General features: G+C 36.1%; 2 protein-coding genes across 3 annotated transcripts; one reads left to right on the top strand and one right to left on the bottom strand.

Moving 5' to 3' along the window:
- Nucleotides 1-10218: 10218 nt before the first annotated feature.
- LOC136218536 (uncharacterized) lies at nt 10219-11381 on the top strand. The gene is made up of 4 exons (XM_066005472.1): nt 10219-10451; nt 10536-10669; nt 10772-10869; nt 10946-11381. Exons 1-4 carry the CDS (start codon nt 10334-10336, stop codon nt 11178-11180), a joined length of 585 nt encoding a protein of 194 aa, XP_065861544.1. The 5' UTR covers nt 10219-10333; the 3' UTR covers nt 11181-11381.
- Nucleotides 11382-11604: 223 nt separating this feature from the next.
- LOC136218535 (eukaryotic translation initiation factor 3 subunit H) lies at nt 11605-18848 on the bottom strand. 2 transcript variants are annotated; one of them, XM_066005470.1, is made up of 12 exons: nt 18702-18848; nt 18524-18603; nt 18327-18443; nt 18149-18252; nt 17876-17942; nt 16112-16245; nt 15972-16020; nt 15163-15234; nt 14975-15076; nt 14832-14899; nt 12186-12338; nt 11605-11896 (listed from the first exon to the last, which is right to left on the bottom strand). In XM_066005470.1, the coding sequence occupies exons 1-12, from the start codon at nt 18715-18717 to the stop codon at nt 11842-11844; spliced, it is 1017 nt and encodes a 338-aa protein (XP_065861542.1). In that variant the 5' UTR covers nt 18718-18848; the 3' UTR covers nt 11605-11841. The 2 variants fall into 2 exon arrangements, with proteins under 2 accessions (XP_065861542.1, XP_065861543.1); XM_066005471.1 differs by having other exon boundaries at nt 18708-18788.
- Between the last annotated feature and the right edge of the window lie 855 nt (nt 18849-19703).

The raw sequence follows: 19703 nt of genomic DNA, 5'->3' as shown, positions 1-19703 counted from the left end.
TAATAGACTAAGAATTTAGAAAAACTATCATACATACTAGAACCTATAAGAAACCGGTAAAATTTTATCCGGATAACTCTCACTGGAGTTTCACCGAAACGCGATGATCGATCGTCGAAATTAAGTTAGAGATCTTGTAATTGCGAGCCGAGACTATCACGAGATAGCTAACGATCAGGGGAGTTTAAAAATACACTCCTTTCACTACTAAAACTGATCAAAAGGCCAGGATCTAACACTTTCCGGTGAAAAATATCTCCTCCGATCACTGCACTTTTCGATCAGAAAAATATCAATAGTGATCTCAAAATCTTCCTCATAAAACAAGGAATTTAATGGTAAAATTTTCATTTTAAGAGGTAGTCGAAGTATTGAGTTAAGAAGAAAATAAGATAGAAAAAAATAGAAACCCCAAGGTTTTGCAGAGGATAATCGTTCTTCATGGTAAAATACCAAGAAATGCTAACTCCCTATCATAATATAATAATACTAATAATAATATATTAATAAAAAAAGTACAATTCTTAAAAAGTAGTTTTTTTTGTTATACCAGGAGGTAATCCTGGTGGGTCCGCACCACCACGGCGGCACCTTTAAGTCATGTCCACATCCAAACTAATCCTCGTTCGTTGGTTGGTATACACCTCAAATGGGTGGGACAGATGGCCTAAGGATTTAAGATTGGAAATCTTAAAAGTAGTTAATGGTTCACTAATAATAATTTCAATAACTCTATTTTCTAATATTAAAATTATAATATATATTATAATTTTTATTTTGTAAAATATCCTCGATAAAATTGCGGATGTTACATCATGACTTGTGATGAGATACCCGTGACGTCCGCTGAGCACTGATAGGGGTAAAAAAAACCTTATCTTTAGGTACGGTTTTCAGGGTAGTTTTAATTAGTTTTTGTCGAATAAGTAAGTATTTCTTGCACTTTTATACATTTGTATCTGTTATTCAGCTTTAGCACTTGTTTTAGTACTTTTTATAGTTTTTACACATTTCTAAGTGTTTCACACGAAATAGCGTCAAAACAGCACACACTTGAACTTCACCTTATTTATTTTAGTTAATTGATCCACCAAAAGTCACACCAAAAGGAGTTTTTACTCAAATCTGAAGACTAGTGGGTCAATTTAGCCTTTGAACTACTGGTTTTTGGAGTTTGATGCGTGCGTGCAGGTCAGGCGTGGACAAAAATGGCAGAAAATCGCGTCTTGGGGACCGCCGGGAGTAGTTTGCCAAGCTGGGCAAAACCAGCCCATCAAGTTGGCCTTCATAGGCCATCTCGGTGAGCTGGCCTGCGGAAATCAAAGCTGATTTCCCGCCCCACGATGTGCCTGCTCTTCAACGGACTTCCTACCTGCATTAGAAAACACTTTGAATTAGGTTTTGGGTCAATTGTATCTATAAATAAGACCCTTTTCTTATGTATTAATTTATCTTTTGCTTGTGTAAAATAATGTATCCCCTACCTTGAGAATCCTACCTCCTTCCTCCGTCTTCCATTGAAGAACTCCTCCGAGCTCCAAGGATTCATCAAAGTTGTTCATCCTTCAGTCCTAGGAAGACGACTCCTTAGTCGATAGGTTCCCTGAAAGGGATTTTTATTCTCTTTTATTTTCTGTTTACTTTAGATCTTTCCTATGAATCCTAAGTTGATTGTAAAATGGGCTCGCAATATGAACCTAGATGATATTTGGGCATTGTGTCTCTATTTTGCGCTTCTGAATGCATGTGATTATAGTTGCTTGAAATTGTGTCAGGCACCTAGTCAAACCAGGAGGTTTTTCTAGCTTGGTTGATTGCGGGTTTAGTTTTTAGTTTACTTGGAGACAAGTTTTAAGTGTGAGGAGGTTTGAGAGGGGTAAAAAACTCATATCTATGGGTACAGTTTTGAGGATAGTTTTAATTAGTTTTTGGCAAATAAGCAATTGTTTCTTGCACTTTTATGCATTTGTATCTGTTTTTCAGTTTTAGCACTTGTTTTATAACTTTTTATAGTTTTTAGACATTTCTAAGTGTTTCTAGACGAAATAGCGTCAAAACAGCACACACTTAAACTTCACTTTATTTATTTTGGCTAATTGATCCACCTAAAGTCACACCAAAAGGGGTTTTTACTCAAATCGAAAGACTGGTGGGTCAAATTAGCCTTTGAACTAATGATTTTTGGAGTTTGATGTGTGTGTGCAGGTCAGGCGTGGACCAAAACGGTGGAAAACCACGTCTTCGGGACCCCCAGGAGTGGTTTACCGAGCTGGGCATAACCAGCCCACCGAGTTGGCCTTCATAGGTCATCTCGGCGAGCTGGCCTGCGGAAATCAACTTTTAAGCTGATTTTCGGCCCCATGACGTGTCTTCTCTTCAACGGACTTCCTACCTGCATTAGAAAACGCTTTGAATTAGGTTTTGGGTCAACTATATCTATAAATAAGACCCTTTTCTTATGTATTAATTTATCTTTTGCTTATGTAAAATAACTTACCCCCTACCTTGAGAATCCTACCTCCTTCCTCCGAGCTCCAAGGATTCATCAAGGTTGTTCATCCTTCAGTCCTAGGAAGACGACTGCTTGGTCGACAGGTTTCCTGAAAGGGATTTTTATTCTCTTTTATTTCCTGTTTGCTTTAGATATTTTCTATTAATCCTAAGTTGATTGTAAACCTGTGACAACAATTCTATTTTCATCTTTAATATGATTTTCAGTATTAATTTCTCCATTGATTGTTATTTTCTTCTATTTATGCTTTACCTAATTGGTTTAAATCATTCAATAATCCAAATATCATCTAGGTTCATATTGCGAGTCGAATTTGACTAACCCTAATCGAAGAACCTATGAGATTGACAACCTCATAGTTGGTAACACCCAAATTCCTGAACCATAGAGCTAGTTTCGGCATGACAATGGAATAACGGACTAGGAACCCTAGAAGGATAAGTAGGTTTAATCTCTTTAGGCCTAAGCAACTCAGATTAGATTAGCAATTAAGTGTTAAATTAGGTTGAAAATAGTGTTATCGTATCATTCCATACACTTCCAAGTTAAATTACCTTGTTTAAGATCACTTAAGAGTAGGTTTAAATAGATAAAACTCAATCTAAACCCCACATAGCCTAGATAACATTAGAAGCCTAGTAGTTTGGTACTTGCGGTATGAATCATGTGGATTCGATACCTGAGGAAGAGGTAGAGTCAGTGATAAACATGTGTCATTCTAGAGAACCAGATGGCCATTTGGGGCCAGCTAGGACAGTGGCCAAAATCCTTCAATGTGGGTTTTGGTGGCCACAAATGCATGGTGATGTTGTAACTTTTGTTAAATGTTGTGATGCATGTCAGAGAGTAGGAAATATCTCTAGGAAAAATGAAATGCTTCAGCAATGCATACTCGTCTGTGAGCTCTTTGATGTTTGGGGCATAGACTTTATGGGACATTTCCCCTAAGTCGCATAACAACCAATACATTCTTGTTGCGGTTGATTATGTCTCTAAATGGGTAGAAGCAGTAACACTACCCACGAATGATGCTCGAGTAGTGACAAAATTCCTGAAAAAGAATATTTTTATAAGATTTGGCACCCCCCGAGCTATCATTAGTGATGGGGGATCCCACTTCTGCAATAAACAATTTGACATGTTGCTCCAAAAGTATGGCGTAACTCATAGGGTTGTAACACCTTACCACCCTCAAACGAGTGGGCAAGTGGAAGTGTCAAATAGAGAGCTGAAACGTATTCTTGAAAAAGCGGTAAGGAATGCTAGGAAAGATTAGAGTTTGAGGCTAAATGATGCCATTTGGGCATACAGAACAGCTTTTAAAACTCCCATAGGAATGTCACCCTATCGTTTGATTTTTTCGAAATCTTGGCACTTGCATGTTGAACTTGAACATAAAGCCTATTGGGCACTGAAATATCTGAATTTTGATCTTAAACTCTCAAGTGACCTTCAATTGGCACAGTTGCACGAGCTAGATGAGCTTAGATACAATTCCTATGAGAATGCCCAACTCTACAAGAAAAGGACTAAAAGGCTGTATGATAAGAAAGTATAAAAGAAAACCTTTCAAAAAGGCAACCAAGTGCTTGTATAAAATTCTCGCTTGAAGTTCTTTCTTGGCAAACTCAAGAGTAGATGGTATGGGCCATTTGTAGTTAAAGAACCGCACCCTTCAGGTATGATTAAGATCGAAGGGAAGGATGGGACAACCCAAAGAATAAATGGACATCGCCTTAAGCTCTATCTTGGTAAAGATGACTCAGACATACATGTCATGTACCTCAAAGACGAGTAAAGGGGGAATCTCATCAGTAAGTTGTCTTCTCCACCCTAACTCTTTACATTTTACACTTTCATGATCAAAATTGCAATGTTGGAACTTATTGCAAATTTTAAGTGTGAGGATGAGGGTAGACAAACTTACAAAAATCTGTATATTTTTCAATTTTTGTTGCGTCGTATCTAGTTTAGTTTTATGGTGTTTTGAGTTATTTTTGTGTGTTTTGATTGTTTGTAGGGCCTAAAAACCCACTTCCTTCGAAGTTAAACTTCGTTACTTGTCCCTATGAATTGAGAATCGAATCTAATATTGCATGCTAACTAGTTTAGGTGTAGGAAACAATCTTTGTATCTGTAAAAGCATGAGCTAAGATCACATCTAGACCCTACTTTGAATGAAATGCTAAAATCGTTACTTAGGTAGATAAATTAAGATTTGAAGGCATGTGACATTAAACTTGAGCTTGGGAGAACTAGTAACACAAAATTGAAACCCAACCAATTGTGAACTGTATTTGAGCCTAAGAGAGAACATCAAAAAGCTCTTTTTCTTGACATTTTTGTGTGTATGCTTTGACTTGTGTGAAATTACGGATTTTCCACTAAATACTGATTTGAGTCTACACGCACTGATATCAGACAGTAAACGATGAAACAAGTCTCCATAGAATTAACCTTTTTTACCTTTTTTTATCTTTTTCATCAACTATAGGAAGCCCCTTTGAGCCTTAATTTTTGTAGTTTATAGTTTTTCTTCTTTCCTAACCCATATTTTTGCAAACTTTCACCAAGTTTGTCTCTTAACTCATGTTCTTGCAACTCGAATAGAGTTTTGTTTTGTTGTTTAGCACTTTTCCTTTGTTTATGGCATTTTAAAAAGCAAGCCAAAAGACTAAAAGGTGAACGGGCACATTTGCTTAAATAAAGGACCAATCAAACGGTCCACACCAAAAAGAAAAAAAGGAAAAGAGACAAAAGAAAGGGGGAACATCATTCCCCCGGTGTTTGAATTGTCAATCAAAGTCTAGGGAAAAAAGAGGGAAAAAGGAAAAGAAAAGAAAAAGAAAAAAATATATAAATAAAAAGCTTGTTCCCTTTATGTTTGCTAAAAGCCATTTATATCTTGTTTTTCTAGTGCTAAGTTCCTTAACCCTTTTTAAACTTACATGTACCTTTTTAACCACATTACAACCCAATTTTGAGACTGTTTTTTATATTGTTGGAGTCAAGTAGCAAAGTAGATGTACTTATATGAACGTGCAAACTCACCGTAATTTTGAGCAGGAACACAAACTGAGAGTAAACACTTAAGCCACCTAAATATTGTGTGAATTCAGTGAACTACCAATGGTGAGGTGTTTACTTAGCTATCCCTTAAGCTCATTTAATTGAACATGTGTCCTTTTTTTTTTAAATATGACCTATGCTAATTGAACTGCGGCTTTTGGGCATTGTGTCTCTATTTTGCGCTTCTGAATGCATGTGATTATAGTTGCTTGAAATTGTGTCAGGCACCTAGTCAAACCAGGAGGTTTTTCTAGCTTGGTTGATTGCGGGTTTAGTTTTTAGTTTACTTGGAGACAAGTAAAGTTTTAAGTGTGAGGAGGTTTGAGAGGGGTAAAAAAACCCATATCTATGGGTACGGTTTTTAGGATAGTTTTAATTAGTTTTTGGCAAATAAGCAAGTGTTTCTTGCACTTTTATGCATTTGTATCTGTTTTTCAGTTGTAGCACTTGTTTTATAACTTTTTATAGTTTTTAGACATTTCTAAGTGTTTCTAGATGAAATAGCGTCAAAACAGCACACACTTGAACTTCACTTTATTTATTTTGGCTAATTGATCCACCTAAAGTCACACCAAAAGGGTTTTTACTCAAATCGGAAGACTGGTGGGTCAAATTAGCCTTTGAACTAATGATTTTTGGAGTTTGATGTGTGTGTGCAGGTCAGGCGTGGACCAAAACGGTGGAAAACCACGTCTTCGGGACCCCCAAGAGTAGTTTGCCGAGCTGGGCATAACCAGCCCACCGAGTTGGCCTTCATAGGTCATCTCGGCGAGCTGGCCTGCGGAAATCAACTTTTAAGCTGATTTTCGGCCCCACGACGTGTCTTCTCTTCAACGGACTTCCTACCTGCATTAGAAAACACTTTGAATTAGGTTTTGGGTCAACTATATCTATAAATAAGACCCTTTTCTTATGTATTAATTTATCTTTTGCTTATGTAAAATAACTTACCCCCTACCTTGAGAATCCTACCTCCTTCCTCCGAGCTCCAAGGATTCATCAAGGTTGTTCATCCTTCAGTCCTAAGAAGACGACTGCTTGGTCGACAGGTTTCCTGAAAGGGATTTTTATTCTCTTTTATTTCCTGTTTGCTTTAGATCTTTTCTATTAATCCTAAGTTGATTGTAAACCTGTGACAACAATTCTCTTTTCATCTTTAATATGATTTTCAATATTAATTTCTCCATTGATTGTTATTTTCTTCTATTTATGCTTTACCTAATTGGTTTAAATCATTCAATAATCCAAATATCGTTTAGGTTCATATTGCGAGTCGAATTTGATTAACCCTAATCAAAGAACCTTTGAGATTGACAACCTCATAGTTGGTAAGACCTAAATTCCTGAACCATAGAGCTAGTTTTGGCCTGACAAGGGAATAACGGGCTAGGAACCCTAGAAGGATAAGTAGGTTTAATCACCTTAGGCCTAAGCAACTCAGATTAGATTAGCAATTAAGTGTTAACTTAGGATGAAAATAGTGTTATCGTATCATTCCATCCACTTCTAGGTTAAATTACCTTGCTTAAGATCACTTGGGAGTAAGTTTAACATAAATAAAACTCAATCTAAACCCTATATAGCCTAAATAACATTAGAAGCCTAGTAGTTTGGTACTTGCGGTATAAATCCTGTGGATTCGATACCTTGACTTGTCTAGATTTATTACTTGATAACGACGGGGTACACTTATCCCTTAGTGAGCTTTCGAGCGACAGCTCGAAGGCGCATCAGGCACTAAGCACATTGATGGGCTCGGCTAAACCTTTGGTCGTCTGAATTGGTTTGCCTTCATTTAACCATATTGTTTCCAAATAGCCTCCGGGCTCGGCTCTTTCTTTTTCCTCTTCTTGCTTATCTTTGACAAATGGCTTCATATTTAACGATGTTATATAAGCCCGGTGTGCCACTAACTGATTGTCTTGGGCAATGGCCATGCCCTTCTCTGTTGGTGTCTGTAATGTCAGGTGCCTAATAAAAAGGTTCCAGTCGAGCTGGAAAGAAGGGGCCTTCCCACTATGGCATTATATGGAAGAGTGGTGTCTACCACGAGTAATTTTGTGGTGCTTCACCATTTAGGTCTGGAATCCCCTATCTCGATATCTAGCTGGATGCACCCTGAAGGGGAACAATGTGCCCACTAATCCCTACCAAATGAGTCATATTGGTAGCCAATTTACCTGCCCCAATGTCTAGGCTTTCGAAGACTTTGTGAGTAATGATGTTGATGGAGATGCTGGTGTCAACGAAAACCCTTCAAACCTTGAAATCAGCAATCATCATCTCAATTACTAAAGCATCATCATGCCACTCATCAGGCTTATTTTTCATATTGCCGAAGTAAAAATATGATCGATGCTCTTTCCTCCATTCTATTGCATCGTTTTCTTCCCTCTTCCATTTGGTCTGTTGGCCTCCGGTAATTACGTTGATCACCTCTTGAGGATTTTGTCCTTCCGGCTTTTTCTCTTTTTCTTTCTTAGAGTCACCCCCATACTTTTTGAGAAACCGACCAAGCTTACCACTTTCGGCCATTTTTTCTAATTTTGTGATCAACTGGCTGCAATCTTCGGTCTCATGGCCCTCACTTTTATAGAAGTAATAGTACTTCCCATTGCTTCGGCTCTTTTTGAGCTAGGGTGGCTATTCGATCCGTATCTTATTATCTTCCACCCAGAAGAGCGTCTCTTTCCTAAGATTGTTAAATGTGAGCTTAGGCTTATACATCGGCTCCCGAGGCATCTAAGGATTTTTATCCCTTTGATCCTTGTCCCTTGATGGTTTGTCGCTGACGGAGCCTAAATATTTTCTAAGTAATAGGTTAGGTTTGTGCTCGTCCCACCTAGTGTAGCTTGTTGCTCGCTTCATTAGCTCCTAAAAGTCTATAGGTCTGGATGTAATAATGCTTTGGCGAAGTGCTCAGCTTCGGCAATTACTTGCCATAACATTAATGGCTCTATCGATGTTGAACTCCTTGATTTGGATGGCCATGGTCTGAAACTTCTCAATAAATTGGGCCAAAGTTTCCCCTTCGGCTTGGACCGTTCGATTGAGATCTTGCATGTTCTTCCCTTCCGATATGGAGGTTATGAAGTGGTCTACGAAAGATCCAGTCATTTGATTGAAGTTGTATATAGACTCGGGGAGAAATTTCTCATACCAAAAAACCACTAACCCCTTCAAAGTTGTGGGGGAAAAGGTGATAAAGTAATGTGACCATAACAGCAGTAGCTTCCATGATTCGCCTAAAATTTTTGAGATGGTTGATTGGATCTCTCCACTGCATCCGTACTGGCTGAAAGTAGGGATTTGGAATCCCTTGAGCATCGACTGAATTTATTTAGACAAAGTGTGCATGTGTCATATAGGGTTGAATACCCATAGAATGTGTCAGGTCTATCTAATGCCTCATTTCTAAGAAGCTCGTATACATCTTTCTTCCTAAGTGGCTTGTCTTCATCCTCCTCCTTCAGTTTGCTCTTATCTGAATGCCTGTTACGATCGATCGATGGTTTTTTAGGAGATCGTTGCCTACTTCTACTTCATTCCTTGGATTGGTTTCTCCGTCTATTTTGGTATACATGTCTATATATAGGTGTTAGGTTGAATCCTTCGTTAACTAGAATTCCTTTTGGGTTTAGGATATCCTTCTTCTTTTAGGAGTCTTGTCCTATGAGAAGTCCTTTGTCGTGTGGATTTCTAGTTATTCTCGAATATTCCCTCATAGAAAAATAGAAGCTTCCAAAGAATATGAAGGTCTGCTTCAGCATAGAGGGTTGTGATGATGCCACATGTATAATATCACTTTGTATGATATCAAATAGTAACTAAAAAACTTTTATAGTCTCTCATTTAATTGTTTTTGTACAAACTTCTAATCCAATTGTTGTTACACGACTAATCTGCTCACTTATAAATTTGTATTTTCATTCCCTTGTCTCTCTAGATTACTTGGTCGGTGTTATGTGATTTTTTAGAAGATCATTTTATGTGATTTAAAAGCATTAGAAGAGGAGTCAAAAATGAAAAAAAAATTAGAAATGCAAGCCATACAACTTCTGGTTTAGAGATGATGGCATGGCCTTAGACACATAATTCATACGTGCAGGCAACGAGTGTTGGATTCACCTTACAATTAATATCAAATGTTGGACTCAAACAAGATAGAACAGTGGAATGCAACAGGATGGTTATTAGCCATACTTGGAAAACGGTCACATGTTTAATTAAAATATGTTTAAGAAAAACATTTCGGAGCATGCATATGGTTGGTTAATTGGAGGCCATTAGAATCTCATTCATCTACTTATGAATTAAATTTAAATATAAAGTATAAATAAGAAAATAAAAACATTCAAAATATTTAAATAAAATATTTTAGAAATTGAGGAAAAAGGTGGAAAACCTCCTAAAAAATTGTTTAGTTTTAGAAATTCGAAATCCAAAACATTTTGTATTGATATGGTGAATGTATTGGAGATTTCTAGGGTGAAGAGTCCTTGTAATTCCCATCCCATCCATCATTTGATAATATCAATAACAAGGCCAAGGAAGAGTTTCCCTTCCCCTATTTATTAATGGCTAACATAACAACAAGCCTTTCTCTCTTTCTGCCTCTATTGGGTGTTGTAGAAAATGATAGACTGTATTAAAGGAGGAGGAGAAGGAGAAGAAGAAGAAGGCAGTAATAATATTATAAGATTGGCAGTTGGAGATATAGATAGGCATAGGCATAAGCATGTTGTAATAGTAATGGATGCTTTGAAAGGCTTCTCTTTAGAACCTCTTCAATGGGCACTTGATCATCTCATTACTACTCACTACTCTACCATCACTCTTCTTGGTGTCATGCCATGGATACCCCTTGCTTGTAAGCATTCATTCTAATATCTTGCTGTATTCTAATAATATCTTCTTACTATTCCTAAATAATTTATTCATATATCTTTACTAGTATCATGCAAGACTTGGTTAGATGTTTGGACATATGATGTTGGGGATTTGTCACCATTAAAACCCAAACCCAAAACTACTACTAATAAGCATCACAAGATTCGGGAGGTGATTCACCTATGTCACCAGAAAGGGGTATATTCTCTCTCTCTCTCTCTCTCTCTCTCTCTCTCTCTCTCTCTCGTTTTTCTCCTTCCTTTTCTTTTCTTCTTCTCAACCTCAATTACTACACTCCAGGTACTTCCCTGCATCAAAGTGGCAATGGGACACCCCTTGAGGCTTGTTGTTCTTGAACAGACCACTAATCTCCATGCTTCCTTTGTGGTTCTTGATAGGTGCCTGCATTGCATTGCTTCTTATTAGTATTATATGCATCCACTCCATTTTCTAATCTATCAATCACATTCACAGGCATCTTAGGAAGAACAAAGCTTTCTTTCAAGAGAGATTGCCAAGCAGTGTGGTCATGATGAAAACTGATGGAGAAGTGGATATGCTTAGACTTCAACCACCCATTCATAGCTGTGATACAACTCCTCAACAATCTCCTGCAACTCTAATATCCACTCCTGAAGTTATTCTTTCTCATGCTCTCTCTCAATTGTATACCAACCACAAAAATCAACCTCATCTTCCATTCATATAATATAATTCCCATTTTTACTCACTTTTTCTTTTTTTTTTAGTAAGCAACCAATCCAATAATGTAGCATTGTCACATGGTTGCCAATAATATTTTCTTTGCATTTAAATGCCCCTTGAAAATGTACAAAGAATCTGAAATATATACTAACATTTAGTTTGTCACATAAACAAAACTTCTCTAAGTATGCGCATATTCAGCTCCTGTTGCAGCTTTTCCACCTCTCTTTTATCTTTTTAATGTTACCAATTTTGAAGAAGATGCACGTAATAAAATCAAAAGGTATTATATACCTTGCTCGGATGAAGGTTTCATAAAACATGAGATGGTAGTCACAAGGAATGTCATATTTGGGAAGATACCCATTTTCCGATCCTCCAATTCCAAGACTAGTTCCCTATGTTGTATCTTTGTATACATCTTCATATAATAAAATAATTTCACTCTGAATAAAATTTAAAATTTAATTATAAAGCCAGAGAGTAATCAGATAAACCTATTCCTTACAACTACCAGAGTGAAGAAGCCATCTCTAAAAACACTCTTCTAGGACGGTCTCCAATAACATAATATTCAATTCAACAGTCTACAGTACATTTCCTACGAAATCCATGGCTTTCCTTCTCTGTAACTTCTCATTTCCAAAACAGAATACAAACAAACATCATTCTTGTAATGCCTTCATTAAGTACAATCTGCTGAAGCTCTGCCCAGCAACCCTGCATTATTATATGGTATGTAATGAGACAACAACCACTCAATTTTCCCACACAGGCAAGGCAATTGAAAATATGGCAGAATAACATTAAACTTCTCACACACATCATTGTATTTGTAAAACTATATTTTCTTAGCAAATCTGTACTGAAAATGTTATTATGACCTTCCTATCAAAGACATGTTATTTAACAAAACCACCCACTTAAGCAGACATAGCCAAATAGAAAAATGTTTTTTTTCTTATGTTTAACAGCAAAATCTGTTCAATCCTAACATGTAAGAACATACCCATTTATTTGGTTGCAAAAGTTAGAAATCTGATTGGTGATGAGGAAGCTATCCAACCGCGATGGCTCAGGGATTGGCTTGAAGACAGGGTTTGAAGGATCCTCCTCAGGCAAAGGCTCCTCTCCTGCAACTTTACGTGCCATGTTCTCTGACCTACACACATTATAGGATCCATGATACAAAATTGACAAACTAAAACCCAATAGGATCCATTATGGTCCTGTTTGGTAAAGAGCGTTTTGGGATAAAAAGAGCGGTTTTGACCAATTTTAGAGGTTTGACCACTAAAACCGCTGATTGGAGTGTTTGGTTGAGAGAGGTTTGGAAGAGAGTTTTGGGATGAAAACGTTAATTTAGAAAAAGCTCATAGAGCTTTTTCAATTAGCGTTTTGGAATATTAAAATGAATGGACTTCTTTAACCCTAATAGATAGACTCCCTCTTCTCCTGCGTCAAAATTAATGCCCTTATTCGTCTTTTTGCACAAACCGCTATTATCAATCAGCTAATTTTTACCAAACAGCAGCTAGTCAAATCAGCTAATGTAATCAGCTAACAGCTAACAGCTAATGTAATCAGCTAACAGCTAACAGCTAATTCCCAAACAGGGCCTATACTGAATGTAAAGACAACCCAAAAAAGACAAAAAAAGAAAAAAAAAAATAGAGGTACAAATAGGAGTCCTTAAGACCTTACTGGGAACTAAAACTGGTCTTACTGCCACTTCCCTATTGTCACCGGCTTGGTGATGGGGAAAGACTCAAGACACTAATAATCCACTTAACCACGTCAATCCCAGGTTCAGCAGTTCCATTACATTCTTATCTCTACTTTGTTACCCATGTCTTCGGTTTTCTTCAACGCAGTGGAATAGGAAATGGCCTTAAAAACAAATAAATAAACAAAATGACAGCTAGAACAAACAACCATGTTTTTTCAGACATAGCCAACAACACATGCTCCAGACAAGGAGTGACAATAATAGAAAAAGCAGTTAACAGTACAGGAAATGTTGCCTCCATAGCAAACATAAACAAACCAATCAGAAAAGCAAGTTTATTCTCTCAATTAGTTGTTGCCATGCCCATGCAAGTGTTCACTCCCAGTAGTGGTCAAATCAAAAATCAAGGAAATCACACATCATTTTATCGTATTCAGGTGAGTTAAAATAAACAATTTTCTACGCTCATGTTCTCTACGATGGTTGCTCTTTTAGACATTCAATGATTCAACAATGATCTCTACAGTTGTCTCATGAGTACAGTTTTCGGATCAAGTTTTTGAGGTCGGAAAGAAAAATTTTGGAGACATTTGTTGGGGTTGTGTTTTTCATCATTAAAAATGATGTTAAAATTTGAAAAAAAAAATCGCATTTTGAAATTCTGTTACATGTGAGTTTTCTAAATCAGAAATAGAACACAATATGCAAAGTTCTGATCAAAAAGTTTACATGTCTGCTACATTAATATGACACTTGGGATATTTCTCCCGAGTAGGCTACAAATATGTATGTAATCCTTTTATTGGTCTAGAAAAAACATATTAGAGAAATAATGTGAATACCAGATTATTTTATATGTCACATATTAATAATGAAAATAACTTTCACATTATCAATCAAAATATCATTGTTACACTTTCTCGCGCTCTTCTAACTGTGAGTGTAACAGACACTTCAATACTATTCATTATGCCCATAATACATAGAACTACAAGAAACAACAGATTAGGTAATAGACAGAAAATATAAAATTGAAGGGTTAAAAAAATGAGTAACATGGTATAACAGAAGAACATGACAAATAATTATAATTTTTTTTCACAAAGATATATTCTTAGCATTAGTGTAAGTATTAAGTTACAAGTAATATCAGTATATTACAACTACTGGGTCCCAGAAACAATGCATCATTTTTATGAACTTAAACTATAACTAGTAAGTATTAAATATGTCCCAAACACCGGTTCTCATTATTTCATGCCAAAAAAAAAAATATGCTTATACAACATATATTTTTAAGTTATAATTAACTTTAATTCGCCTCATAATATCAATATAGATAAAACCTTTATACAGTATTAACTATTTACAAACATATACTTTAACTCATATAAACTATGTTCACCGAGTCAGAGATCATTAAGTATCAGGTGCAATGTAGGTTCAAGTTGGCTAGTTTTGTAAAATGAGATGGTCTATATTACTAAAACGCTACTCAAAAAACATAAAAGAAATCCTTTTGGAGCTCTTAAGAAAATATAAGAACCATGCTCAATGAGTCAGAATTCATTATGTATCAGGTGCAATGTAGGTTCAAGTTGGCTAGTTTTGTAAAACGAGATGGTCTATATAACTAAAATGCTACTCAAAAAAACATTAAAAGAAATCCTTTTGGAAATCTTAAAAAAATTACAAGGTTTAACGAATGAAACAAGAAGACTACTTAGGTCTAAGGTACATGGTTGAAAAATAATTAAATAAAGGGCAATCCAGAACAAGGGCAGAAAAATGAATATTTTCAATTTCCAAGCTGTTCCCCTGTTATTTCTCTTGTTACGTTCCCAAAGAAAGTTTTTTTACCAATAAAATAGTCACATAACAACATCACTAACAAAGAGCATTTTCCTGTACTAGTTAAAATTTTACCTTCTTTTCTGAAGCCATGCTTGTTGCTGAGCTTGCTGGCGTGAAAGGTTCCTATAGTAAAACTGGAACTGCAAAAGAAGACATTCTCCACATTATAAGAATAGGCCACCAAACCTGGAATATTTAAAAGGAAGAAGACTAGCCTTTTGTTGTTCAACGGACAATTCATCCAAGCATTCAACCAAAAATTCAACATTTCTTTCCATAAATGGATTGGTCGACAATTGCAAACGATCATAGTCACACTAATACAAGAAATCAAGGGAAATTCATCAAGGAGAAATACGCTTTTATAGTTATAATAACCTTTCAGAAACAGTACATAACTTACTTGGGTGACAGGTGAATCAGCTTCTAGCTCAGTCATGAAGGCACTAATAAGCGTAGAATTTGAAACTTTGATCTATCAATGCAAAAAAAGGGCATATTTATATCAAGTGCAAATGATGCAGCCTAATTTCAGAGTTTTCACTAATTTAAAATATACTATATTCTCTGATGCACGGACACGCCATAGACCCAGCGTATCCCGTGTCGGATACGTATCCGATACGGACACGGCCGGAAACGCCAGGGACACGGTGTCGGGGCCGTGTCCGTAATATCGGAAAGTTGGACACGCATATCAGTAAAGGATACGCGTGTCCCAGGAAAAAAAAACCTGCGGTTCTTCAAATGTCAAATTAAAACCTGCGATTCTTCAAATTCAAATTACAGCCGTTCAACTTCACCGATCGTCGTTATAGTTGATAGATTTGGAGAGCCGGAACTCCAAAGGACAGGGGGAATTAATGCCAGAAGAAACTCCTAATTAATACAAAAACTCTCAAACTTCTCCATCCATCTATATAAATAGGGCTCCTAATTATTTAGTTATATTACAAAAAAATCATATATATAAATATATTTTTAATATTTATAAATGTGCCCCAATATTTTTAATATTTACACGTGTCCCCCACATATCCGTGTCCTGTGTTTTATAGAAATAACGTTTCCCGTATCCGTATCCGTGTCCGTGTCGGATACCGTGTCCGTGTCCGTGTCCGGGCAACATAGACTATATTTAACCAGTTAAAACAGTGATAGGTTTATTCATAAGAAAAAAGAAAAATAGGTATAACAAGATTAGAAGCTCACAGGAATTTCCTCAAAAATATCCACCCAGGACAAGTTTTTCTCTCTCAACCTGTAGGAGAAAATGAGACATCAAAGTGAAATTACATTATAAAATTTACACTGGACAGTATTACTATTAATAGAGATAGATATATCCTTACTTCTCCCCAGTGAAATTATTACTGCGATACAGATCCATGAAAGCATCAGAAAGCTTCAAGGCTTTGAGAGCCAAGACACCCTGATTAGATCTTGAAGGATCATAAATTATACAGACACATCGACTAATATTTTCCTGCAATCACCAATAACGACTGAAACATCAAAATGACGTCCCAACTTTATACAATCAAAAACTACATGTAAGATAAGATGTTAGGCAATGGAATACAATCAATGAAATTTAATTCAAAATAAACTTGAACACCCCCACAAACTAAAAAATAAATAAATGATAAATGCAACTTTGCCATAACATTACTTCTGTCGAATGTTATACAAGAAATAAATTACAATGGTAGTTTTATCCAAGCAGAAGAGACATTCCATGATTTCTTGCAATTATTTCTCTGAAATTCCAAACCACATCCTTGGTTAGATTAAATAACCACATTTTACCTCATAATTTTCATAATACTAAAAACAATACCTTGAACAAAATATTATGTGGTTGGTGGGAGGAGCTATTGGATGTTTCACATTAAAACAGATACATAAAGCTTAGGTTCATATGTAAATTCCCATACAATTATATAGAGAAAATTTGTCTGGTGATGCTAATTTGACAAAGGCTCGTCTAAAAAGCCAGTAGCATACAACTCATAGCAATTCTCGGGGACTCAACTTATGAATGGATAACAACTATATTAGCCCAAAACTAACTTGATGTACAAGGTGGAATCTAACATCACAAATGCAACTTCAGATCTGATAAGTACCAAGAAGATATGGGATAGAGAATGTGATTAACCAAAAAAGTCAACCAGAGAGACATAGTTAAGTCTTAGTTGGCATTAGTAAGCGTAGGGTGTAAGATATTAGCAAGGGATTTATTTATAGATTAGAGGTGGAAACGGACAACAGGTTTTGAAATACAATTTTGGTTTTGGGGTCTATCTTAGATCTCTATTAGGAGAAGGGGGGTATTTCCCAGCTTCATTTTCTCAATTATTTTCTTCTCTTTGTGTTGTTACTCGCTGACACAGTTGAGAATCATCAATAGAAGTTATATTCCTCACGATTTGGATCCTCTCAAGTTAGGCTTCAATTTGACAGGTCAAGTTTTATAAATCTCAACCATTAATTACAAACTAAAAGGTTGAGATTTAATTTTTCAATAAATTGATAAATAATTTCCAGATTTTAACTATTAAATCTCAACCATTGATTTTGTAATTAATGGTTGAGATTACAACTTGACCTCTAACGTTTAAACTTAGCTTAAGAGGATCTCAATCCTATATTCCTAACACCTAAGCATTGTTGATTTGTGTTTGTATCCTTGGTTGTGTTTAAGCTTGTGAGTTTCTTATTAATATCTTGCACAAAACTTTGATGAACACAATTCAAACAAATGGATTTTGGAAGAGCAAAACTAACAGGACCAAGGATTAACCATCACTTCGCTAAAGCTTACAAACTCACCTTTATCTCCCTTCTATGCAAAAGAAAAGCTACTTCAGATTTTCATCGAGTTACATGCAAATAAATCTTAAATGAGATTCTACCCTCTAATAAAGATTCCTAAGTTTTCACATACTAAAAATATTTCCATTTCTTCGATTTTTCTCACATCTTACTAACACATCCCAGCCAAGAATATCAAGCTAAGAGACAAAAAAATATGTATTAAATACGCAAAAACAGCAGTAAAAAGTGCATGCAACGTACCACATTCAGATGGAAAAAGAATCTACAGGCAATACCTGGTAGTTCATAAATGTCTCTATTAATTCCACTGTTTGGAAGGAACCTAATAATGTTGATTGATACCTGAAAATAAGAAAAGAATAATGGATCAGAGACTATCCAGCATGCTCCTTTCATCTGGATCACGACAATGATGAGAACTTTTCATAGTGCAACACAAGGAGCATAAAACTGCTTAAACAATGGCCAGCTAAAACAAAAAAGCAGCAACCAAGACAGAGGATGTGCAGCAATTAAAGAATTTGAAAAGGGAATAAATCAAAGCTCACCACCCAACTGTGTTATTGTCAACATTAACCTCCCTCAAGCATCTCATCATTTCAAGCTGGTAGTTGGCACCATCAGCTTCGATCTCTTCATCCTCCTCCCGTATCTGCAAATGATTAGGAAACTGATTAAGAGAGAGATCATTAAATATTAAGCAAAAGAACAAGAGATTTCCAGTACCGGAAAAGGGAAACAGTTGGTGACTTCGAGAACGCTACCAACATCCAGCCCAAGAAGTTGGCCTGTGACCAAAGCCGGAGAAAACTCTTTGCAATGTTTAATAATCTTCAAAATAACCTGTTTATCGAATGTTAATATACAATAATAGTGTAGGGTTACTATTCGACGTTTAATAGTGAGAGGAAAAGAGAAAGTACCAGTCCCTCCATCTGAACTACTCGAAGGGGGGGAGCAATCTCCTCAGCCGCCGCAACCTGAAGGAACGACTTTGCCATTGCTGCAAAAATTCAAAAAAAATAAAATTAAATTAAATTATAGCCTTAGTCTTCCTGCGACACTAATAACTTGGAGATAATATATCAAATTTATACGGACTGTTACTGTTTGCCATGCTTGCTTGTTCGGCGACGAGAATTGGCGGAACCAAGATTTTGATTTGGCTCCCTCTTTCAGTTTGGTTCCTCAAAACCTAAATTACGCTATCCGAGGTTCTTTTTTATACCCAAGGAGTGAGGACTAGGGATGGCAATGGCTAGCGCACCCGCGGGTACCCGGGCACTACCCGATCCTAATAGGACTACTCGTACCCTGTATAAAAGGGTATGGGATGGGTATGGGATCAAAATCATTACCCGTTAGAGTAATGGGACGGATATGGGAATACCCCCTAGGGTACCCGGTACCCGTTACCCGTCATAAAAAAAAAATTATATTAATAAATATCATTGTTTTTTAGATGTAAGACATGAAATTTAAACCCCAACCATTTATTTTTCAACAATTGAGTGATACCATTAAGCTACTTTATTTTTATTAATTAAGGTTCAATTTATTCAATTTTTAGATTGATGATTTATTAAATTTATAGTTTGTTAAACTTGTAATATTTTTTTTTATTTCTTGATTCTTAACGGGTAAGGGTACCCGCGAGTACCCGCGAATTAAATGGAAAGTGTATGGGATGCAAAAAGTATACCCGTTAGGGTAATGGAACGGGTACGGGTAATTAAAAAATAAAAGGGTAAGGGTTTGGGAATGGCATTACCCGCAGGTACCCTACCCGTTGCCATCCCTAGTGAGGACGGTTTATCAGATCTTTGGGAAAAAAACAATAGTTCACTCATGTACTTTCGTCAATTGTCAAATTGACCCATGAATTAAAATTTGGACATATTTAACCACAAATATAGATAATCATGATCGAGATTTAGCCACGGTTAAAGTTGTTCATCCCTCCAACCGAATATAATTAGTGAAAATCAAATCTTGAGATCTCTTTTCACAAACTTAGTCTATTATCAACTAAATTATAACTTTTGATTAATTTTCGATATATTTCATGTACTATAAATAATGTTGGATTTTTCTTATTTTTTA

Source organism: Euphorbia lathyris, chromosome 2 (genome assembly GCF_963576675.1).
Source record: "Euphorbia lathyris chromosome 2, ddEupLath1.1, whole genome shotgun sequence".
NCBI classification, from domain to species: Eukaryota; Viridiplantae; Streptophyta; class Magnoliopsida; order Malpighiales; family Euphorbiaceae; genus Euphorbia; species Euphorbia lathyris.
Note: the sequence above shows the minus strand (reverse complement) of the source record. Positions and strands in the feature narration are given on the sequence as shown.